Source organism: Ochlerotatus camptorhynchus, unplaced genomic scaffold (genome assembly GCF_037179485.1).
Source record: "Ochlerotatus camptorhynchus isolate MF236.1 unplaced genomic scaffold, CSIRO-AGI_Acam_v1.1 ptg000177l, whole genome shotgun sequence".
Classification (NCBI taxonomy): domain Eukaryota; kingdom Metazoa; phylum Arthropoda; class Insecta; order Diptera; family Culicidae; genus Ochlerotatus; species Ochlerotatus camptorhynchus.
In genome coordinates, this window is record NW_027040667.1 from 937518 (window position 1) to 963328 (window position 25811).

General features: G+C 40.1%; 2 protein-coding genes across 6 annotated transcripts in view; both read left to right on the forward strand.

Moving 5' to 3' along the window:
• The window catches only part of LOC135701823 (USP6 N-terminal-like protein), a 42716-nt gene that overhangs the window by 15696 nt on the left and 1209 nt on the right, over window positions 1-25811 (forward strand). For 3 of the 5 annotated variants that reach the window (XM_065222758.1, XM_065222759.1, XM_065222757.1), the window contains 3 exons: window positions 5333-6410; window positions 6507-6827; window positions 6896-7103. In XM_065222758.1, coding sequence (XP_065078830.1) covers window positions 5562-6410; window positions 6507-6827; window positions 6896-7103 — 1378 coding nt within the window. In that variant the 5' untranslated portion in view covers window positions 5333-5561. Of the gene's footprint in view, window positions 1-5332; window positions 6411-6506; window positions 6828-6895; window positions 7104-18211; window positions 18260-18518; window positions 18801-25811 lie in introns of those variants that run through there. The other 2 variants (XM_065222760.1, XM_065222761.1) reach the window with 2 other exon arrangements.
• LOC135701834 (uncharacterized) lies at window positions 18828-19652 on the forward strand. Its single transcript, XM_065222777.1, has one exon. The coding sequence runs from the start codon at window positions 18971-18973 to the stop codon at window positions 19565-19567; it is 597 nt and encodes a 198-aa protein (XP_065078849.1). The 5' UTR covers window positions 18828-18970; the 3' UTR covers window positions 19568-19652.

Consider the following 25811-nt stretch of genomic DNA (forward strand, 5'->3'; position numbering starts at 1 on the left):
CTAGCTTCAGCCTTCAGTCTGATGTACGTTTCCGCCATCGTCTCAAAGTTCTGTGCCATGATGTCAATGTCATCGGCGAAGCCAAGAAGCTGGATGGACCTCCTGCAGATCGTGCCACTCGTGTCTATCCCAGCTCTTCTGACCACACCTCCTAACGCGATGTTGAATAGCAGACACGAAAGTCCATCACCTTGCCGTAACCCCCTTCGAGATTCAAAGGGTTTCGAGGGTCTCGAACAACGCAGATCACTCGATCCATCGTCGCCTTGACCAATCGCGTCAGCTTATCCGGAAATCCGTACTCGTGCATAATCTGCCATAGCTGATCTCGATCGATTGTGTCGTATGCGGATTTGAAATCGATGAACAAATGATGTGTGGGCACGTTGTATTCGCGGCACTTCTGCTGAATCGCGAAAATTTGGTCCGTGGTAGCGCGGGCACCCATGAATCCCGCCTGGTATTGCCCCACGAACTCTCTTGCAAATGGTTACAGGCGGCGGCATATAATTTTGCAGAGTACCTTGTAGGCGGCGCTCAGCAGTGTGATCGCGCGGTAGTTGCAGCAATCCAACTTGTCGCCCTTTTTGTAGATTGGGCATACGACAACTTCCATCCAATCCTCCGGTAATATCTCCTCCTCCCAAATCTTGGAAATTACCCAGTGCAGCGCTCTAGTCAGTGCTTCACCACCGTATTTTAATAGCTCACTTGGTAGTTGATCTACACCAGTTGCTTTGTTGTTCTTCAGCCAACCAATCCTCAACTTCTTGAAGATCGGGGGGCGGTAGCCTGTCGTCTTCTGCGCGTGCTCCAAGGTCGGTTGCCGTGCCACCTTCGTTTTCTGCTGCTTCACCGTTGAGGTGCTCGTCATAGTACTGCTTCCACCTCTCAATCACCTCACACTCGTTCGTGAGAAGGTTACCGTTCAAGTCCTTGCACATATCGGCTTGCGGCACGTAGCCTTTGCGCGAACTATTTAGCTTCTCGTAGAACTTCCGTGTGTCGTTCACGCGGTACAGATTTTCCATCGCCTCGCGATCTCGGTCTTCCTGCTGACGCTTCTTCCTTCGGAAAACCGTGTTTTGTCTGTTCCGCGCTTGTCTGTATCGCTCCACATTCAATCTCGTGCGGTTTTGCAGCATTCTCGCCCGTGCTGCATTCTTCTCCTCTACTAACAGTTTGCATTCGCCGTCAAACCAGTCATTTCTTCGGTCCTGGATTGCAGTACCTAGTGCCGCTGCAGCAGTACTACCTATGGCGGAACGGATGTCCCTCCAGCCATCTTCAAGAGAAGCTGCTCTTCCGTGGGTAGTGCAACTCCTAGCTGCTGCGCGTAGGTCCTGGCAACTCCGGCGTCCCGTAGTTGCTCAATGTTGGATCGCGGCGTTCGACTTCAACGGGTGTTATGCACCGTCGAGAGTTTTGAGCGCATGCATACTGCAACTAGGTAGAATCTATGTTCGCACTGCGGTACGTGCGGACGTTGATAATGTCGGAGAAGAATTTCCCGTCGATTAGAACGTGATCGATTTGGTTTTCTGTGTGTTGGTCAGGTGATCTCCAGGTGGCTTTGTGGATATTCTTGAGGGGGGAAAAGGTACTTCGAACTACCATACCCCGAGAAGCGGCTAAGTTCACGCATCGTTGACCGTTGTCGTTCGATACGGCATGCAGGCTGTTTGACCCGATTGCCGGTCTATACATTGCCTCCCGTCCTACCTGAGCGTTCATGTCGCCGATGACGATTTTGACGTCCCGTTGCGAACTGCCGTCGTACACCTGCTGCAGCTGCGCATAGAACGCTTCTTTCTCGTCGTTGGGTCTTCATTTCTTGTGGGCAGTGTACGTTGATGATGCTGCTTAAGAAACAGCCCTTAATCCTCAACTTGCACATCCTCGCGTTGATCGGCTGCCAACCAATCACTCGTTGGCGCATCTTACCCAGCACTACAAAGCCGGTTCCCAGCTCGTTGGTAGTGCCACAGCTCTGGTAGAAAGTAGCCGCTCAATGCCCGCTTTTCCATACCTTTTGTCCCGTCCAGCAAAGTTCCTGCAGTGCTACGATTTCGAAGCTGCGTGGTTGAAGTTCGTCATAGATTAACCTATCGCAGCCCGGGAAGCCGAGTGATTTGCAGTTCCACACACTTAGAATGTTTTACAGATTTCTGTAAAATTTTACCAAAATCTCAACAGCTGAACGTTCGGTTAACAATTTTACAGTGAATTTTTCACAGATATATGTAAATAATTACAGGAAAACTGTAAAATTGATTACCGAACGTTCAGCTGTTGAGATTTCGGTAAAATTTTACAGAAATCTGTAAAATAATCTTAGTGTGCATGTTCCGAGTTTCTAATCGTAGTCCTTATTTCGTCGCGTAGGTCTGTGCCGATTGTTCTGATCCGTATTTCATTATTCACTATTCAGTAAAATTATAGGTATGTGATAATTTAATCTTTTATAGGTATTGTTTTCCCCTGAGTTATGTTATTATTATATGAGTTATTAATCTCTGATATATGCGGTTACAGCATTTGAGTTAACTTATTTCTTTTTGTTCAAGTACTTACATTTGTAAACAGCAGTAAATGTTAATCTATGAACTAAACCCTATGTTACTGTAAAATCGATCTTTCCTTATGTGGTATTGTTGCATGTTTAATTTTTCGCGTCTGTCGGATTCAACGCACCTACGACTATGGAGCTTACGCAGAAATGATTCGCAATTCGGTAGAGCTTGCCAAAAGTTTTGTTTAGCTTATGTAGTTTAGACTTTGTTCGATACGGTCGCGAAATCTTGAAATGATTGATACGTCCGTTATTTCTATTTGATACAAAGCTCAGTAGTAAATGAGTAGAATATCTAAGGAGAAAACCAAAATTAATCAATTTGCCAACATAGGCTATCACATTTATTTTGGTGGCACTCTTTAAATAATAATAAGCCTTTTTTTCTCGTTTCGGTTGTCTCGCACGGCTTTTGAAATTCGCGCGGTTTTCGTAACTTACATAGTTGAGATATTTCGGATTTACTTATTCAATCGGTTTACTACGCGATGTATCTACGCGCACACGTCACAGCATTTTTTCCATAACTATCTTGAAACAATATACACGGAATCCAGTGTTCAAGCTGCCAACATAGGCTAGTCCTTCTGCTGTATTGTCAAAGATAGAAGCAACATTTATTCAAATGGGTCAAGTCTTGAAAACTAAGTGACGCAGCTCCAGCTTGATACCCAATAAAAAAAACCTGCTATCACTGCTATCCCCTATATTCAAAAACTTGCCTTACTATCGGCATTTTCAGATTCATTTGACCCCTGTGGTAATTTCTCTGTGATGTCAAATCTTTAACTCTATCATGGTGCAGCACGGACAGTCATTTTTCATTGGAGACCTGGCCCTCCCAAGTAACATTTTACGTTTTATGAAGTACTACAAGGCTACTACAAAACAACCTTCATAAATCCCTGGTCAAGACAGCTTTGCCATTTTTACATCCACCACACATTAAGATTAGAATCTGTCTAGTTGGTCCGGAAAGGTCAATCGAAATCACTGCTATGGTTCAGAAGGCAGCCAATTTCCAGCTGACTGAAAGCTTTTGAAGTATCCTGCCGGCAGTTTTCCGCAGTCCCAATTTGGCACTGATGCGTCATCAAAACGCAATTTCTGGAGAAGACTGGTTTGTTTTAATTCAGATTGTGACGCAAACGCCTTTCACAATATTTTGTGTATTCCCATCTCATTCGCTTAGTCTAATTTTACGACTTCCAGTGCTTCGTGAAACGCATTCACTCCACTCTTCTCAGTCGCCTGCTTTGTTGTTGTTGACCTCATTCATACTTCGACTAGAATGTTTTGTACTTTTAAATGCTGTATTTAAACTAAATAACTATAATAAATCTCATTTGCCGGAGCTTGCGTTTTGTGTACACACTTAGAAATAACTACTTTTACACGAGACGTAATCCATATTGGACGTAAATCATAGAATGTAAACAAACATTTCATGTAAAATTAAGTGTTCTCAAACCGAAACATCAGCTAGTCGACGAAGAGAACGTTTGAATGAATTGATTTTCACGGTTTCTTTCAACTGATTCTTATGTCAAAAGGCCCGCTTACATGTGTCGGTTTCAGGGAACCGAAATTTACACGACTTTTTAGTAGTGTGTAGGAATAGGAATTTGAGCGGGGTTCTCTCTGTTTATCCTCTTTAGTAGATGCGCTTGACAAAGATGGCCCACAGCGACTCACGAAGAGCTACTGATTCCGGCTTCTTCCTGCTTCTATGGTTGATCATGTGGGCTGCAGCTCGCTACTTGCAGGCAGCCTTTCGTGGTGTACTGGAGAACACCACCACTCACCACGCGGTGATTGAATAAACACCGTATGGTGAGACCGGATTGAAATCAACTTTGAAATCTGTGTTAGTGAAATCGCTTTTCGCAGGCAATCGGTGATAATTTTTATTATCATAGCAACAGCTGCACATTCGTTCAATTTTCAATAGTGACATTCTGAAAAATGATAACGTCTTAATTTTAACAGATGCATAGGAATATTTCTGATCGATTGGTGATAAAATTATTGAAATTGGCTCAGGGGAAGCTGAGTTATTAATGTTCAAAATCTTTCATTATTATGTTACATGTTCCATTTTCGGTTTTCACAAAGTGTACCCACAAAGCAGGTAGTGTAGTGAAAAATACGTTTTTTTTATATTATTCTTATTACATTCGCCCCGCTACCACCAAAAACTCCCACGTGACTTGATCGTGAAACGTAGAAAAGTGGACCGAAAATTTCGCAGCTCTCTCACGGTTGCAGCACCGTTAGCCAATTTGAACCATTTGTCCAGCTGATCACAGTCGCGATTTGCTTCGCGCTCGCCTTCGTAACAAACCGCTATCTATCATGTTTCAAAACATTTAGCCCATCATTTATCACGGTGAAGCACCAACCAGCGAACGCACAGCTGTAAACGCGCGATCACGTCAAGGTCGTCTCCGCTGCGTCGCGTCGTTTGAGTTTTAATGGGCTGGCATACCATTCCGGTGCGCGGTTTGGTTGTACATAGAGGCCGTGCTGCTGGAATTGAATTCATTTCACCGGGGAAGCCCGGCTCACCATCACCAACGGATTATGCTTACATTACACACATTGTTGACTTGACCGCTTGGCTATCTATAGATTTCCGTTGGCGCAACTTGAGAATTGGATGTTATACATTTATTAAGCGATAAACAAATGCTGGCTGGCTGCTGGAATGTTAAATGCAAATAAATATTTATCTGATTTTTGTTTCTCTTCTTGTTACAGTTGATTTCTTTGTGGATCAAGAGAGCGGCAAGAGGAATGAACTGGAAAAGCGTTTCCGATAATTAGCACGGTTCGGTGCCGGGAACAACGAACGAAGACGACGACGACGACAAATGGAAAGATGTTCAATGGAGCGGTGATACTGTTGGGAATCGTGCACAAATCAGTTAAATCGGTTTCACCTGAGGGCAGCTGGAGGTAGGCCCCTCGCAAACGTAAACGAACAAAAATGATGACTGAAGAAGAGTTGACTGAAAAGAGGATCCTAGTGGAGCGTGCAAATGTTGAACGGGAAGCGATTTTCAAACGCTACGACGGAGGGAGAAAGAATATAGACATCGATGCTTGGGATGATCCAGCCTTCGAAATCTACACCCAAGCCGATCGGTATGGGTTCCTGCATCCGGAAAAGGAGCAAACATATCGAGACGATCTGGAGGCAATTCGCCGGAAACAGATCGAAGTGGAACGTACGAAAAAATGGCTCAAGATGAGGAAGAACTGGACTAGTGCTGATACAAAGGAAAGGCTCCAGCGAAGGGTGATGAAAGGCATTCCAGACCGATTGCGGGCCGCCATTTGGAAACTGTTCCTGAATCTAGACAAAACGTTGGAGGAAAATGCCGGGGTTTATGATAAGATGCTGAAATTTGCCCGACAGTACAGTCCCGACATTCGGCAGATAGATTTCGACGTGAATCGACAGTTTCGTAATCATATCAACTATCGCGACCGGTACAGTGTGAAACAGCAGAGCTTATTTAGAGTACTGGCTGCGTATAGTATGTACAATATGGAGGTCGGTTACTGCCAGGGTATGTCGACGGTAGCCGGTGTGCTGTTGATGTATTTTGATGAGGAGGATACGTTTTGGGCGTTGAATGCATTGCTATCGAATGAACGGTATGCCATGCATGGGTTGTACGTCGAAGGTTTTCCCAAGTTGATGCGATTCTTGCAACACCATGACAAAATCTTGACGAAATGTATGCCAAAAGTGAAGAAGCATTTGGACAAACATGGAGTAGATTCCGTGCTGTACTCGCTGAAGTGGTTCTTCGTTATCTTCATAGAGAGGGTAAGTGAACGTTTGTGGTTTTTCGAAAACTATCGGTGTATTGGATATAAGATTTACAAGTTACTAATTGGCGACGTTCCTTCACCTTCATTGCAGATACCGTTTAGCCTATGTTTGCGAGTATGGGACATCTACATGCTGTACGGCGAGCGTGTGCTGACGGCGATGGCCTTCACCATCCTGAAAATCCACAAAGTAAAAATACTTCGAATGAAGGACATGGATCAGATAACCGAGTTCCTGCAGACAACTCTGTACAAAAATTTCGGCTACGACGACGATACTGTGATAAAGACCCTGCAGCTGGCAATGTTCGATCTGAAGAAACTAAATCTGGACAAGCTACCGCCTCCTCCTGTGAGCGAATTTCCAAAGGTTCCATTCGGGCAGTTTATCGAGCCCAGCCTGGAAGCAAAGGTAAGTAATATGACATACGATTGCATGCGGCATAGAACAACATGTGAATTCTTAATTTTTCTTCCCAGATCGGCCACCGGAACGAAAAGTTCACCGAGAGGGAAACGGAATTGAAGGAAACGGTGCTGTATCGAAGCGAGTCGAAAAATGACGAGGACGATGATAATGCCGGAGAAAATGGCCATCGTGATGAAAACGGTGACGACGATGACCGAACCGAGCGTGATTGTGATGATATCACCGAGGAGGACGATGCATACAGTAATCTCAATACAGGTACGTCAGTCACTTCTCTGCGGACGCTTTCTACACCTGGAGGTAGCTATTTAGAAAGTCACTTCTAGCCTTATGTGGTGTGTAGCTTTTTTTGCGGCATGCGTGTAATTTCATTAGTGTAATTTTCGACTACTAGTTCAAGGCAACGCGTGTTACATTCCTTTTTCTATTCAGTGCTATTATTTTACGACTTTATTTTGTACCGTCTAATCGTGTGCTAAGCCTTTCTAAGCGATAACTGTTAATGTTCCTTTGCACAGTGAAATTTGTTGTAAATAAGGTTGGTAATGGCGTGCACATTCGTTCTAAACATCTGTTTCGTAATGTGCAAATTGTTCCCGGTGGACCTTTCCTTCATGAGACGTATTATTGGTCAAAGCTTGCACCTGTGGCTACATCTCTAAATACCTTCATAACAGTTCATACCTAACCAAACAGACATTGCCATCCCATTTTGTGAATAATTTTTACTAACTAACCTTTCGTTCGTTTTGTTTTTCAAATCACCATTAAACATTAAAGATGATATCCTACAACAATATAAATTTTGTGCGTTGCATAACGTGCCAAAAGTTGATCAACATTTATGACTGTTAATAGCTTCGCAATCGCTCGAAGTTTTTTTTTTGTACAACAACACATATACGAAATTTACTCATATTTGGAGAAAAAACTACAGTTACACATTAGCTATGAGTAACTGCAGTTTTTTTTTTCAAATGTGAGTAAATTTCGTATGGAAAGAATATGCTCTGAGTCAATCGATTTCAGTCGCTAAGTTGTTGTAGTTGGCCGTGTAGATCAGGGGTTTTATTGACTTCTGCACTGAATAACTTTTCATAAAAATAATTAAAAGGAACACAATATTAAAAGATAATTAAATATGGAATGAATGCAAAATTACGAATAGTTGCTGTTTCAGTCCGGAAAAACGGGAAAAACTGATTAATTCCGTACATCTACGGAATTTTCTGTGGAAACGGCAGCCCTACTGCTGAGAATTTATAGGCCAGCGTAGTACCGTGTGGTGCCGGTTAACCGCTCACTTTCGAGTAAAATCAAGTACACATCGTTAGTAAATTATGTTTAATTGATATATTGCATATGTTTGCAGTAGCTTAAAGGTTATTTTCATAAGAATGTGTAAAAAATGTAAAACATCAAAAACAATTATTTTAAAATTTATTGCGAGGCATAGTTATTCCTCAGAAAAACAGACGAAACTCTTTGAAAAAAAAATTTCTTGAAAACTTAGTATCTCAAAACATAGGACCTCAGTAACGACATCTCTCGGGCTTCTCGCAGAAAACATTTAACTCTCAAAAAATATTGCATAAAAGTTCTATAGAATGTATAGAAACGTCAAAGTGATCCGATGCCAGCGCTGTGGCGAGTAGCTGATCGCGGAACTGATAATATTCAAATCAACCGTTAAATTCGTGAACGAAGATACACAATGAAGTGTTACGTCTGTTTGTCTGTGGTTATTCCATGCACCGCTCATGTCGGGGTGGACATTTTGACTTTGATGTTTCTATTTTTCTGGCCATTTAACGCATTTTATGATTTGTTAGTTATTTAGGTATTAAATTTTGATTAAAAATTCGTCTTCGTAATGAAACATTGGTCGTAATATCTATGTTAATTTTAATTTTAGAGTGAGCTACGAAGGAAACCCTTGATTTTCCTACCCGTACACGGACGTTCAAACAGTCTCAAAATTTAATCGAGTCAACCCAGTTTCGTTAAAGTGGATTAACTTTTCCAGGAAAAATTTCTCGAATATAAGGGCATCACTTTTAAGTTAATCCACTTTTGACAAAATTGAGTCGAGTTGGTCTGCTCGTCCGTTTAACGGAAGTTTCTTCTGACTCTTAGAAGATTATTCCGATTTCCATCGAAAGTATATTTTTAGTTGGACCGTTTCTTCCAACTTTCCCCAGAAGTGGTTTCGCTGAAAGTTTCTTCTAACTTTTCCTTAGAGTTGCTTCCATTGAAAGTTTCGTTCGAGTTTTCTCAGAAGTTCTTTTCAACTTCCTCTGGGTAGACTTCCCCAATATCTACTAGAAATGTTCTCCAAGGTCCTTCTGACTTCCCCCGGAACTATTTTCCGACTTCCCAGTAAGTTTTTTCGACTTTCCTAGGAAATTATGAAACAAATTTCCTGGAAATAGTTTCCATTATTTTTGGTGAAATTTATATTTAGCATGCATTTACTAAAAAAAAAATGTTTTCGGAAAATTGAATCAAAAATGAGATATTCCGGGTAGGAAACACTAGGTTGTACAACATTAAATAGTAGGATTTTCGGTCAACTTTGGTGTGCCGTTAATTTCGTCAAATATTGTCTGTTTTGAAAAGATATTCTGGGTTTCTGGAAGGATTTACCTATAATTTTTAATATTTCGCTAAAAAGTATTTATTTTAATTTCACTCAAGAAACTAGACTCATTTTCAAACCAAAATCAACCAAGATGTGCCCATTGTATGTGATTTTGTGGTGCAATTTCCAATTATGAGATCACATGAATGTTATGTGAATGAAATTCACATGGATGTTTTTCATTGGCTAGGAGTGATGCATATATTATGTCACGCTCTCAGGCTAAATGTTTCCTCGATTTAGCGTGACGTAATTAATGCATGGGCCTTTATGTGATTTATTTTTCAGTGTACCCATCCAACTGTGATTCTTGGCATGCTCAGAGGAAGGTATTACCACAGACAAACAGACATAACTTCGCTTAAACACTACCGCCATCTGTTGAGTATACTGTGATGTGTAGTACGCTGAACAGATGGCGGTAGTGTGTAAACGTCAAACGCAAAGGAATTGACTATGCGCGCCACAGGTGGCAGTACTACCAACTAAAAAAAAATTTACCGTTAAATGCTTGTTCGATGAACAACTTGATAGTTCCTTTAAATTTGTCGAACCTCTTAACGGAATCCCTTTATGAAGAGCTTTGAGTGGGTTGGTTTATTTCCTTTAGTGGTGTTGAGTACTTAGCTCTGATGAAGTCTGCAAGTAGTAGACGAAATACGCGTATCTGTCAAAAGATAAGCAATTATAACGGAATTTAAAGGAAATAAACCAATCCACTCAAAGCTCTTCATAACTTGATAGTGTTATGTCTGTTTGTCTGTTGTATTACAATAAAATAAATAATATTTACAACGATGTAATTGTAACGTAAGCCTTGAATTTTTATACGATACGCATGACAAAGGTCAATTATGAAGATTTGAATTATTTTGGGTTATGATCAAGGGCGTAGCTGGGTTTCGAGCTAGGGAGAGGCGAAACAAAATTTACTTTGGAAAATTAAGCCGAATGCCATTTCACCGAAAGCCTTTGTGTTGCTAAGTTTATGGCGGGGGGCATTTGCCCCCTCTCCTGCCCCCTCTGGCTACGCCTATGGTTATGATTATTCAGAAATTCGTTGAGATTGTAATTTTTTTTATGGCCTCGAATCTTCATAATTCGTTGGAAGTCATTTGAAGTTAACGCAGAATTGCTCTGTTGTCAAGCGAAGGGGTGGGGTATCTTTCGAAAACTTTGCTCTGGATTCTACTATTTTTCTCTTTGCGTGACTCTACACTGACTCATGTCAACTTAAATCAAAAAGCCTTCGGAAGTCTTCAGCATGTCTTCAAACAAAACATGAAATAACTGCGGAAAAAAAAGTCTTCACAAAATTTCAAATATCTTTAAATCTGGGGCAATCATACTAAACGGGGTAGACCCGCAGAATAGGAAGGGTTGCCTTCGGTTGATCTGAATATTCGCAGGACTTTAAAAAAAACTTATTTGTTGGAGCTCATATGAATACCTTCTGATCAACGTGCCGTTTTTCTAAGAATATCTGAGTAATGAAGTTGTTTGAACAGCTTAAGATCTTCACAACAATACCTGATCAATGAAACCTTTAAAAATATCCAGAGGACTTAATTGTTATCTTCGATCAGCTGTAGATACTTCCTAATTATCCGGCCGTCTTTGGAGCATATCAGAGGACATCATTTGAATTTTTGGAAAGTTTAAGATCTTAAGAATGAACTTCATCAACCTGATGACTTGAAAAAATATTGAGAACAGGTTAATATCTTCAACTAGATCAACCTGAAGTCTTGAAAAAAATACCGTGGAATGTTAAACAACAGCAACAGCAAGCGCACCGAGTTATTATCAAAAGAGAAAATCGATCATTGCAGTGAGGACCTCTTAAACGCTAGAACTAGTTCCTGATCAACCTGCCGTCTTGGTAGAATATCTGATGACATTTGAATTTTTAAACAGTTGCATGTCTTCAGAATAACACTTGATGAATTTAAAGTCTTGAAATCCATATACAGGAGCTTATTGATATATTTTTGAAAATCCGTGAATATCAATGAAGTTCTCTAAAAATTTGCGAAGTTTTCTGAACTTCTACGATGGTTCCTGTGCTTCCAGGAAGTTTCAAGATCTTAAACTTAGTTCCATGAACTCAAACGAAGCTCCCTGAGCCTCTATGAAGTTTCCTGAAGTTATGAAAAGTTCCGTATACTTCTATGAACTGAATTTCTCCCAAGATTTCTGGCCTTTTACGTATTTTCTATAGCTCATGATCATCTACAATGTTGCATGATTTTTTTCCAAGATACATAATTATTTTTTCCTAGCTCTCCTAATTTCACCAAGATCTCAGAACAAGACCATTTCTAAACTTCTAGGAAGACCCGTAACCTTTCTATGAATTTTCCTGAATATTTTGGGGAAACAAAGTTCCCAATACTTCCAGGGAGTTCCCAAAATACCCGAACAACGGTTATGGAATTTCGTAGAAGTTCTGCAAACTTCTTAGAACTGAGACTTTCCGAGAAGATGAAGTAATGGTCTATGGGCATGTCGGAAATCATCCCCAGTGCGAAGTTGATTGCTGCTAGCTCAGCAACATAAACGGAACTAGGTTCCTGAAGTTTCCGAAAGATGGTTGAGTATTCATTGAAGACGCCGAAGCCAGTGGATCCATCAATGCGTGATCCATCAGTGAAAAATCTTCTATTGCAATTGACTTGTTGGTACGTTTCAGCAAAAATACGGGGTATTGAGATAGGTCGAAGTTGATCTGGAACTCCTTGAATAGCCTGTTTCATGGAGAGATCATAGTCAATGGGGGAACTGTAGTTAGTAAAGCATACCCGAGGGGGGTTATAGCACGGAAGGCTAATATCGGATGTCATATAATTAAGATAGATTCGCACGAGCATTCGAGCATTTCTTCGAAGTTTTCAATCACAAGGTTGTTACTGACACTTAGAGTAGTCTACATTTAATCAATATTCTTAATGAGAGCTCCCAGGGGTTTTATTCCCGCTAGAACCTCTAGGCTCATATTTTGTGTTGAATACATACAGCCAAGGGCAATACGTAAACAACGATATTGAATGCGCTCCAATTTAATTGGGTGGCTTTTTCTTGTTGAGAGGAAGCAAAAAGAGGCATACTCAAGAACTGAAAGAATAGTCATTTTATACAGTTTAATTAGGTCTTCCGGGTGAGCACCCCACCATGTCCCGGAAATTGATCGTAGAAACTCGATTCCCAAATTTCTGGCCCAAAAGGACAGATTATCTAGGGATGGTCTTTGCAAGATTTCCGCACGTGGACCTCTCAGGAAAACCACGGCATCGTCTGCAACCTGCCTAAGTGTGCATCGGCCAGTTGAATATCAGATGAAAGCATCGCTAGACAATCGTTTGTTCGTTTACTCTTTCGGAAAGCAAATTGCGTATTTAAAAGTAGATTGTTTGATTCAACCGAATGGTCAAGTCTTGATAGGATAATTTTTTCTAATAATTCCCTCAGGCATCATAACATAGAGATCGGACGGTAAGAATTGTGATCAGACGCTGGTTTTCCAGGCTTTTGAATAGCTATTACTTTAACCTGTCTCCATGCTGGTAGAACTATATTGAGTTCCATAAATGAATTATACTTTTAGCGATATCGGGGAGGTTTTTTAGAAGGTCGAATTTGATCATATCGCTTCCCGGAGCAGAGTTTTTCTATGAAAGAAGTGCCATTGAAAAGTCCAGCATTGTGAATGGTTCATCCAGGGAACCGTTACTTTGGGCTGTATCCCGTAAAGTTGGTTGTGCTGGTACAGAGTCTGGACAAACCTTTTTAGCGAAGTCGAATATCCATTGGGAGGAGTATTCTTCACTCTCATTGGAAGATCACAAGATCACAAGGTCACAAAATCTAAGAACACCCCCCCCCCCCCCCCAGAAGAGCGTGACATAATATATGCATCAACCCATATAGCGAGCCTTTTTCCAAAGCGTTGTCATCGAGGTTTCTCTAGAAAGTCCCTCTTTAAAAGTACGGCAGTAATTTCGTTTCTTTGCTTTTAGTAGGTTTTTAAGCTTTTTTTCAAGCTTTAGATACTTTTCCAAAAGCTCAGATCTTTCATGTCTACGATAATCTTTAAAGGCATCGGATTTCTCAAGATACAACATTGTGCGTTCGTCATCCCATCCAGGGGCAGCGGGTCTTCTTTTGAAAGATGCAATTGGAACATGTCGTTTCTGAGCTTCTAATGCGCTTTTGTAGATAAGTTCGGTAAAGAAACGATACTCTTCCAGTGGTGGTAGAGGATCGGTAGAATCAATACCAAGAGTTACCGCCGATACCAATTTTTGCCAATCCATGTTCCTCGTGAGGTCAAAAGGAACTTGAATTGACTGATCTGTTTTTAGACGACCACTTTAATAATTGGTAAGTGATCACTACCATGGGGATCATTGATAACCTTCCACAGACGATCTAATGTTAGTTAGTTAGAGCACAAAGATATGTCAAGACGGCTCTCTCGAGCAGGAGGTTTTGTTATACGTGTTGCTTCAGCAGTGTTCAAGATAGTCAAGTTGAAATCGTCGCACAAATCATAGAAAATACCTGCTCTATTGTCATCGTATGATTCGCCCCAGCCAGTACAGTGTGGGTTCATATCACCCAGTATTAGAACTGGAGATGGAAGGATATTAACTGAACTCCAAAGCGGACGGCGGTTTATGGAAGTCATTGGAGGGACATATGCAGAAGCTATGCAAATATCTTTGGTCTTTACATTTACATTGGCAAGCGACAATTTCAATGCGTGAAGTTATTGGGATTGAGATTTTATAGATGAAGTAGCAATTTTTGATTCCCAAAAGAACGCCGGTCTAGGTGGATAATGTTAAAATCGTGGAAGTTTAGTTCATCTTCAGAAGAAAGCTTCACCGAGTGCAAATATATCACAATCAGAATTGTGAATCAAATACTTGAACGAGTCTAATTTAGGTATTAAACTACGACAGTTCCATTGTAATAAAGTGACCATATCTTGATCCTCACTCGACGAATTATCCATCGAAAGATATGAATTCACCAATGAGGGGCCATGATACAGTCATTTGCTTGAAGTAGTTTGCGATTGCGACTATAGAAACAAGCAGGCCAATAAGCCCTCGAAGTGGCGATTCGTTGGGAAAGCCGAGGGCATTCACAATATTATCCATAATGTCCATAAATTTAATCTTTCCTCGCTTTGACGGGAGAGTTTTCTTTGAATTGAAAGTAGACGTGTTTATTTTTGGTAACCTCTTACGATTACCTTTATTAGGTAGCGCGGGTGGAATAGCTGCAGCAAGGATCAGATGGAGCTGCAATTACCGATTTGTTTGGCTTTTTCAATGAATCCCTGCTACCTGCAGATTTTTGCAAGCTTTTGAGAGTGGGTTTAATCTTCTTCCGGCGCACTTCCGGGGAGCTAGTCGGCTTCCTTTTACCGGGGGAGTGTACCTCCGGAGACTCCTCTCGTCTGCTATATCAGAGTCCAGTTCATCGGAAGACAAATTCTCATAAGTATTCCATTTTGTGCGGCTGATGTCAACGAAGCAGAGGTTCCATTTTTCAACTTAACCATTTTTTCATACGTCAGCTTGGAGCGTTCTTTTATGGAACGCTTCACATGGTTGGTACGCTTCTTGTACGCGGTGCAATCCTGCAAAGCATGAAGAGGTTCTTTGCCACAGTAAGCACATTTAGTTGCTTCCTGTTTGCAAGCACCCTCCAAGTGGTCTTGGCTACATTTGCCACAACGGGGCTTGTTATCACCAAAAGCAGCTGTGTGTCCCAAGTTTTTGCAGTTGGTACAATTATATACCCTTGGCACAAAAAGTCGCATCGGGAAAAAAACATTTTCAATTTCTAAAAACTTTGGGAGAACCGATCCAGCGAATGACATCTGTAGCGAGCCTGATGGGGAATAAGTCTTTTTACCATCTACCGTGGTCGCTGAATTCAATATCCTGGAAGACGTCCACGGTAGATGTAGCAGCATTTTGAAGGCGCTTCATATCTTCCATGACGTCATCACACGTCAGGCTCACTGCAAGACCACGGCGTCTATCTCCACATCTCGAGATGGGATGTAGTCGTAATACTCTTCGTTATAACCCTCGTCGTCAGCAATATCATTTGCGATATTATATGTAGTAGTGCTGTGACGAGGACGTATTTATCGATTATATCGATATCGGTCTCTGAAAATATCGATATCATTTCGATACCGGATTATGAGTATCGATATCAGGTCCGATATCCAATTTTCAATGGAAAATACATTAAACATATTTAATTCTCTTCCAACATCATAATGCATTTGGAAAATCAAAAACATCGACATTACACTAACAAACATATTCTGTCCACACTTCGAGGCTACATGTCGATGAATAAAACACCTGACCGATATCGAATTTTGATTATCGTTGATATTGGATTTTTAAATATCGGTTATCGTATCGATAATTTAGGCCCGATATTTATCGATATCGTCACAGCACTAATATGTAGGCGCAGTTATACGCAGTTTGTTCCGATTGACCTGATGAAATTCGGTCCCGGGAAACGACGCGTCAACGTTCTTTTAATCCCTAAGAAGTTTAGGGCTTTCTCTTTCTGCCGAAAGTAGACAACCCAAGGCGAGGCAGAGGACGCCTGGTAATGACGTTTTCTAACTTTATAATTGGGAGGCTTAAGGCCCACGCACATTAGATCCGGATCGGACGCGTTGCGGCAAAGTGACAGCTAAATCTATTGTCTAACTGTCAAATTTACGTCAACGCAACGCAAACGGATCTAATGTGGGTGGCCCTTTACAGGCAAACAGTCAGAGGAGTGAGAATATAAAACAAAACAGATAGGGTAGAGCGCTACTTCGTCGTAATCGCCCATTTCCGTTCTATCGATCAGAAAAGATCATAATATCAATGATCTCACCGTGCACAAATCAATAATAGGTATGTGCCGATGCGTTAGTGCATTAGCTACAACATAAATCCTTTTATAGCGCATTGTATGAATATTTACGCTCATTGTTCTCAAAACAAAAGAAGCGCTCCTAAGTCCTAGCGAATCCCCTTTTTCTACGTTTATCCGTAGGACGAAGAGAATCTAATGGCACTTCAATGCAATAGGGCGGAATTGAAACTCGTAGAACGAATTTAGAATCAAGAAGCAGTATTAGATTTTAAGCAATGTCTCAATAATTTGTGACTCTTTATCAAATCCAATGGTACGTATGGAAAGGTGAATAAATTTAGAAGTCAAATGTGACAGAAATATTCCAGTTTTTGTTTAAACTCGTTCAGAAAAGAGAGATAAAGCGTGGGTTGTGCTTAGAACGACGGAAATTAGATCAAAAACCCTACGTGCTACTTTGCCCTTTGCTGTTTCTACTGCTTATATTGTTGCTGTTTTGCAACAATAGATGCCGGTCGTACTGTGCTGGCTCACTTCTTTCTGCTGGTTATTTATGCCAGTCACCGTCCGTGTGTTTTGCTGTATGGTATATTGCACGGCTCTTGCTGCTGGCTATGGCTAAGGCTGGCAAGATGAATTCCGGTATCGTCGAAGCGGGTTTTAAGGTGGACAGTCCGACCGTAGGCTTCGCCAAGATCCTGAGGCACAAACACTATTTGCGGAAAAAACGTTTCGCTGTGAAAATAAAAACACTTTCAAAGCTATGCCGTGTGACGAGAACAAATTATTATTCTTAGGTATGACAGCAACTGCTTTTATTGTTTATTGCACTAAAATATTGACTTAACGATATTTTTTTTATCGAAAACATATAAACCATGTGCGTCAAAGAATTCAAATGGAAACTATTTTTGATACTATTTTAAACAGTTTGTTTTCCAAAATTTAATGAAAACAATGTATATTAGAAACATAAATGCCCAATTGTGCTAATTTCAGAACATTTTTGTACAATTTTATATATAAATGTAGGGGTGGCACTCTTGCCCCGTATAAAGTTTATTTTTAGGAATATAATTTTTGATGAAATTAAGAAAAAATATTTAATAATTTATTGTTATTAATGTTTAAATCAACCATCAATAGTGACGTCTCATTGCAGAAATTGTGAAAAATAAATTGGAAATTTCGAAAACCTTATTTTATGATGCCTTATTCTTATAAAAAACTAGCTTTTCAATACATCAACACAAAATGATTTTTAGCATTTTTTTACGACTTCGATTCGGACAGAACTTTTTAGAATGCTTCATAGGAATAGCGTGCATAGATTCATTGAGAGATAATAGGATTGAAATGTTTTCATTTTCAAAATATAGTGAGGATGGCACTCTTGCCCCGGGTGACTTTCTTGCCCCTAGTTCCCCTACAAACATTATATTTGCAAAGTTTTATCACACAATCGATGTGTTGTTCACAACAAACTGCTGCAACGGAGAGAGTGACGGAAAGATTTAAGTTGTTACAATTAATGTGGACAATTCACATTCAAAATGCTCGCTAGCTTGATTATTTATTTCTTTAACACACATGTACATAACACATTTCGACAAATTACATTGCCAATTGCCTACATCCATACTATCATTCATAGCTAAAACAAGCATCAATCGCAATCCAACGCATGCAACTAACCTTCAACACTGCTCGTCATATAACTATGCCAAAGTGGTGCACAAGATTTTTTTTCTAATAACATTTTTCTTCCATTTTTGCATGGTTTTTCTTCTGATGGTTTGCTTACGGTTTCCAGTAGTCCCTCTAACACCTCGGTTTCGAAGACTTCATCCCCTGACTAAAGGTACTGCTCCGAAAATTATGCGCACACTTAGTTTACAGTTTACAGTTTTATCAGTTCGTAGTCCCTATATAGGTACAATTTATATTTTCCATTTTTTCTTTTCTTTCGACTCTCGACTTCTGTTTCCATCATGTGGTTGGGATGCGGCATCTATATGCGTTCATCGTGCTCGACAACACCCATTACACAATCCAATCTCCACCGACACCCGACACTTGTGGTTCGATGTTTTGGCCAATAAATTACCGAAACGAAAAAGGTGTTAGCATGTCATCGCTTAGAACGATTCAGAGCTTTACCACGCTCGACACCAGCACGTCATTAGCGACCAGCCTTAACTCACTCGTAATAATCGATTCGTTCGATGAGAATTGTGATAATATGATTGAGGAAATTACTAGACTATAGTAGATTGATGTGTAAGAGTGGTTTTAAGTTGTAGGTTCTAAGTATACGAAACTAGTTAGATACATAGCACATACACGATGAGGGCTAGGTACATGTACTTTCTCGAAGGATATTCTGCACGTATTCTGCTCGGGTAGCCCTTCCAGAAGGCAAAAATCACGTGGTTAAACCACAGAAAACAATAATCTAAAGAATCGAAGTAGCCTTTGTTGACTGGAAACGGCGTAGTTTTTCTCATTCCCTTTCGATCCATCATTCAGACCAGTTCGCTTTTTTTCGAAGTCAGGAAGCAACCGTTCCAAGATGTTCAGAATTCTCAGTGAAGCAGCTAAAGGAATCTCGGCAGTGAAAAATCTGGAAGCGGCTGGGAAGCTGGCAAAGACTCGTCCGTTTTCGTCGTCATCATCGAGCAAGGGCCATGGATTGACCGATTTCAGTAACAAGAAAGACTGCCAGCAGAAGGCCTGTACGGAACGATCTACCCAGATGCCACCGAAGGAGGAACCCCGATCCAGTTGCGACAAACCGGTAAGCCCGAAAACTTGGCGTACCTGCCCGGAACCACCGAAGCCAAAAGAGTTCTCCTGCGACGACACCCTCCAGCAGAAGGTTTCACGGCGTAAGAAGCGACAGGTCACGTCCAGACCGTCCTGTTCCAAGCCAGCTCCCAGCTTGGAAGCGCCAGAATGTGTCAAAATTAAGAAAGAACTTTGCCCACGAACATCGGTTCCCGGCTGCGCAAAGGCGAAAATTCCACCCCGCTGCGATCCGAAGAAAGTGGTTCGCGATTGTATCAAACTGAATCCACCGATGCCGTCCTTTGCCGACTGCTACAAGAACCCATTCCCGTCGCAACCTCGTTCGGAGTGCAACTGCCTGACGACACCTAAAATTTGCTAGTATTTTTTCCCCCGAGCAGAATGGCTGCCAAGATGATATTTTTTTTTTGGTCTGAAATAAAAGAAAACCATTTTCCTTAAACGAATCGGTAATCTTCTTTTGATATTATTCCTTTAGACACTTGCACGTTATGTTTGTTCTTCCAGCCATTCCAGAACGAAAATTTCTTTTTCCGTTTCAGTATCAAAACCACCTTATCAAAGTTCCCCGAATAGTAGTTTGTAGTAATGAGGTTTGAGTTGAAGATTGTGCGAAGGATTAGTAAATATTTTTAAGGATATTTTTTGTAATGTACAAATAGCAGAACAAACTTGGAATGTTGCATTTTTGAGACAATACAAATTCGGTATAATGCATGATTGTTTTGTTAGTTGATGTTTTTTTTGTATCGTTTTATTTCCGAAAGTTCCTTAGAGATGTTAAATTTTTGCATTGTATCGCTTCTATTTTATTCTTGTTCCTTAAACTTGCACGTGGCATGAAATGTTTTTAGCTGTTGTTGAACACAACAGAGGTAAGTGTATTTTCTCCTTTATTAGGTTCTAGAGCATCTTCGCTGCGGTCGCTGTCGTTTATACGGTATTTATTGATTGGTAGGATATCGCCCATAATCTCGTTAACATTCGATATGTAGGGGAAATGGCTCCAATGTTGGTCGATGGATCTAAGATTGGGCCCATCGCTAAAAATCTTCTATTTATCAATTTTATCTAGCTGAACGCGTCATTGGGACGGTACTAATGGATATTTTGGTCGGTATTGAAAATTTCAAGACCAACAATTGAAATGGCCTTAACTCAATTTTGTAAACAAACCTTGTAAAGCCATTTTCTCGCGAACCGAAGTCCGCAAAGGCAAACCAACATAATGAACAGGTAGGGGAAATTCTCCTCTACCCGATTGTGGTTTAGGTTTGCGAATGAATGTTTTGGTTCGCGAGAAAATGGCCTTACAAGTTTTGTTTACACAATGGAGTTAAGGCCATTTCAATTGTTGGCCTTGATTTAGACGATTGCTGAATGCCAGAGTAACATTTTAAATGGGCCTATGTCCAAAACGTAAACAAACCAGAAAATGAATTTTAAATTTTTCTGCCGCTATTCAATTCATATTTAAAAAAATTGAAGTATTCTAGGCATTTATCTTGGGGCAAGACAGCTTTTGATCATGAGTAGAACCGGAGTTAATTTTGAGTAACTCTGAGTAACTCGCGTACACATAGCAACCGATACTGTCAAGCAAAGCCAAGCAACAACATTTTAAACGGTGCGCTTGCAATGCTTTACTGGGAACATCTTTCAGCAATTAAAAGGCAATTGTACGTGTATGAAAGGAACTACAAGCTGTCCCCTCAAAATCAATGGAAGATTTAAATGGTGACCTTACGGAACAGTCAGAGCTGTCTTGATTTACTGCCATGCCGATGACGTTTTATTAGGGGTATTTTGTACAATCTCTAGGAGGGTTCGAGTCAATCGCAAAGAGGATTTATGACAGTCTCAGTAGAGATTCCGAACAAGCCTACGGGGAATTTCAGACAATCCCAATTCGGTTTCCCAACAATAACTTCGGAAAATCCAAAGAAGGAATACTATCCCAGGGAGGATTCCGGACAATCACAGGAAGAATTGCACTCAATATTGACGGGGATTCATGACTGTCCAGGGGGGATTCCATATAATCCAGTCAATCCAAATGTAGATTCTGTACAATCCCAGTATTAAAAAATGGTATGTGATGGTTCCTACATCCTTTCAACGATCGCTCATCGACAAACTTAATATAAGTTTCAGAATAGAATCAACTATGAAGTTGGCCAGAACTAACCTATTTGGACCTGGGATGAACAATTAAATAAAAGACTGCATTCAACAATGCTCCTTTTGTGTTAAATATCGATCAACACAACACCACCAGACGATGAAAATTCAACCTGTTCCTGTTCAACCTTTTTTAACTCGTGTCTATTGATGTCTTTTTGCAGGAGTATCAGGGAAAACAACGAACGCTTCTGGAGAGAGTTGACCCTAACTCTTACATTTTCTAGCTAAATATTCTCAGAGATTTAAACCCCTCTTCCTTAATGAATGCTGGTAAATAAAATGTTGCTTATCACGAAAGAGTTTCCTCATTTCAGGCATGTAGTGCAACAAAATATGAAACCTCTTTGACCGATTTTGTGAGATTGAGTTTTAATTTTCATGAGCTAAATTAATCTTCTGAAAACATTTGGCCAAATTCTTACTTCCTTAGTCTTGAAATCACACCATCTAGTGTTTCCTTTCCGGGCAATTTACAAGAATTATCATTTCCCAATTCCCAGAAAACTAGTTTGACTTCCCGAGAAGCAGTTTTTTTGTACGAAAACCATGTTAAACATATATTATATTAAAAATGACCACTCAACTTTTCGGGAAAATTGATAGAAATTTCCGGAGAAAGTTTGACGAATCTTTAGTGCGAAGTCAGGAAAGCTTCCTGGCGAAGAATCTTTCAAACGAAACAGGTAGACGCTTCTGACACAAACTGTGAGAAACTCCCGGGTGAAGTTAAAAGAGACTTCCATGCAAGTATATCCAGCCGGATGAAACTTTCAGAATAATTCAGAAAAGTTTTCCGTGGGAAGTCCGGATGAAATAGGAAATAGTTTCCACTTCCAGCGGTAGGACTTCTGATTGTAATCTGATACTCTTGGAATGAAAAGATGATAAAACTTCCGTTGAACAATGGACGAAGGTGGAAGATTCTTCCAGGGCAAGTTAAAAAACAAAAACTTCCAGGAGATGTTGCAAGAAACTTTCGTGCAAAGTCAGACGAAACCTCCCAGAGAAATCATAAGAATCCTTCCGAAGAAGCTGGTCGAAATCTTCAAGGGGAAGTTGGAAGAAACTTCCAGAAATTGCCGGAAAAATCTTCCGGGAGGAATCCTGACGAAGTTCAAGTTTTAATAAGTAACTACCGAAAATATTTCCCGATCTCCGGGAAGAGTCTTCAGCTATTTTAAGATTCCCGGGTAATTATAAATGGCTGGGATATGGAAACACTAACACCACCACATCACCAAAAACTTCAAAGACATTACACTTTAGCCATCCATCCTAGAAAGCAAAAGAGACCTAAACATCCCTTGGCTTGGACAAGAGCCATCTAACTTGGATCTTTTAATGAATGAAAACTAAATCTTGAAATCAAAACATTCTGTCAGACGGGGTTTGTTTGAACATTATTTGATGAAAAATATTAGACTACTATGTTTGTTTTTGAGTAAATATTGAGTAACTCAAATTTACTCACTGCAAATATATTAACTCTGAGTACAGTTGTCTTACCCCTAGGCATTTATTATGTTCACAATAACAAAAGTAACTATATCCAGTATACAACATCCAAAATATGCGAAAAGCTTTCAAAAATATATGAAAATCGATAACAATCTAATTTCATAAATTAATAAGCCTTTTTGTGAATCTTTCAATTGATAGGCCCTTTTTGTTAAGCCGTTGTGCTTGTCACCAGAAATGGTACGCCCTTTGATAAGCCTTTTCGGAACGTCAAATAAATTCAAAACAAATCATCGGCCCTGCCTCAAGCAGTAGGGCCTAGCTTTGGTTTGAAAATTTTCAATCATCGACCCTTCTACCACCGACGAACCGACATGCCAGTGGAGCGTTTCGTTTGTCCGCAGTTAGATTTGTCAAATGAGCGATTCGATCTGTCAAACGGGCGATCAGATATGTCAAACGAGGTGAGACGCAAACCAAGACAATATAAATTTCGATTCTGTGACACTACCCCGAATGTCGCTACCCCGAACGCCATAACCCCGAACGCCGTTACCCCGAATGCCACTACCCCGAATTTCCTACTTCCACGAATGGCCGTTACCCCGAATACCCTACTACCCCGAATGGCCATAACCCCGAAATTAAGACGAATAGAAGAACAGCATGTGATCAAAAGAAGGGTAAATTTTTAAGAAGAAAATTTTCTTTTGTAGTTTAAACTGAATACAAATGATAAAAATAAAAATTTAAAATTGATTTATGTAAATCAGTGATGCAAAAGTTCACTATGATTCGCGAGCTTTTTCCTAGGTGAACATCGTGAAAATTCGCGAACCCTTCCAAAGCTGTATTTTGTATTTTTCACAATGGCACTCCCTATATTCCCTTCTTTATCATATATTTAACGAATTAATTATTTTCTCTTTAATATATTAAAGAAGGGAATATTCCCTTCTTTATCGTTTATTCAAAGAATTAATTATTTCCTTTTGTTATATTTTCAAAGAAGGGAATATTCCCTTGTTTATCATATATTTAACGAATTAATGATGTTCTCTTTTATATATTCAAAGAAGGGAATATTCCCTTCTTTATCGTATATCCAAAGAATTTATTATTTACAGCTTTTGGAAATAAATTCGGGGTAGTGGCCATTCGGGGTAATGGCCATTCGGGGTAATGGTCATTCGGGGTAGTGTACTATTCGGGGTAACGGCGTTCGGGGTAGTGTACAGTCCGGGGTAACGGCGTTCGGGGTTATGGCGTTCGGGGTAGTGACATTCAGGGTAGTGTCACAGAATCATAAATTTCACGTGTGTTCGTGTCCTTGCTCACGATATGACACGATCGGATGAGTAGATGGCGTATTTTAAATATGGCGTCTTGGGCAAAAATTTGAATGCAGCTTCTATGAGCTGTCTCGTCGCGACGCGTCGTTTCGTCGGCCCTTCTACGTCACTAGGCTTATCAATGAAATGAAATAAATGAATGGTTGGCCATTTTAGCGTGCGGACCTATTAATGAATCGAAAAGTTTCGTTGATCGACCGTTTCGAAAATCGAGTTATTCTTAATGATTTTTCTCGATTATGCGGAACTTTCCCATACGAGTAGTAGCTATCAAGCGGTGCTAAAGAATGGTGTCAAACCCCGATTTGTTTAAAGTTTTGGACATGGCCCATTTCAAATGTTACTCGAGAATTTATGTATGTGTGCACATGTGTATTCCCTCTAAAGACGATTGCTGAATTTATGTATGGGTCCAAATTTGGGGCATTTAAGCCGACATTACATCCACTTCCCCTATTCGTACAATAAATAATTATTTGAATTTAAGCATATTGAGAATTTCTTCTCCGTGTACAAAGGTACAGAAATATTCCACGTATTGATTTCAACACGCAGAAAAAAACATAGGTGAATCAAATAAAGTTCGTTTCACTTTAAACAAAATTTTGAATAGAATATGGATCAATAAAATTGATAGAGTAATTCAACAAAAACATTGAGTTGAAATAATTATATTAACTTTATTAAATTGATCATCGGTAATTATTGATTCAAACAAAATGTTTGCTTGGATCAAATTGAAGCAATTTTTGAATCAATGTACGTTTTTGTTGGCTTGAAACATCATTTTAATTATTTAAGAATCGTTTTTTTTTTTCAATGCCCAGGTTGTCTTTATTGAAAAAAATATTGCAAATAACATGTAAAAGTAGTAAGAAATACGAGAAGTCTTTGATCGATTTAGACAATTGAGCAGTCACTGTTTGTCACGTTCGCTTAATTAAGTTGGCATACTCGTCATATTCGCCAGAGCCAGAACCATTCTGGTGTTGATTCTGATGTTGTTGGTGTTAATGTTGACTATTTGTGTTGCTGGATCTGCTGTAAGTGCAGCGATGGTGGCTGATGATGACGATGATGGTTCAACAAGAGATGGTTCTCTTAAATCTTCTGAGCCAGACGTTGTGGTTGGAAATTTGATGATTATGCGCCTGGAAGTTTGGTGGAACCATATTTTGGAGGAATAGTGAGGGTCACTAGGAGGAGGTGGAGGAATTTTAATCGGCATCGGTAGCCGTTGTTTGTCTCAGCTCCTATTGCTTGAAGGAAGTTGGGCTTTTCCTAAATTTCGATGATGTTACATTACTTTTGAAGGTTCTCTTGCTGAATTGGAGGACGTGGCGTCAACATCTGGATTGCTACAACTCGGCTTGTTGTTATGGTTTGTGTCCACTGAGCATATCCACATCTGGAAATGTGAAATAATAGAAGATTCGTAGGTGCTTATTTTGAAAGGTTCACCTTCCACCTACCTGGTTCTCCTGGTCGAAACACGTTTGCCATTGATTGCGGAATAGTAGTTTTCGGTATGCTTGGAATTGTCGAAACAAACTCTTGGATCTTCTTTTTAAAGAAATAACATGAAATAAATTAGAAATATTAACATAGTTG

Excerpts from the sequence above, each read along its gene's own strand:
- LOC135701834 (XM_065222777.1), top strand. The coding sequence starts at position 18,971 with ATGTTCAGAATTCTCAGTGAAGCAGCTAAAGGAATCTCGGCAGTGAAA.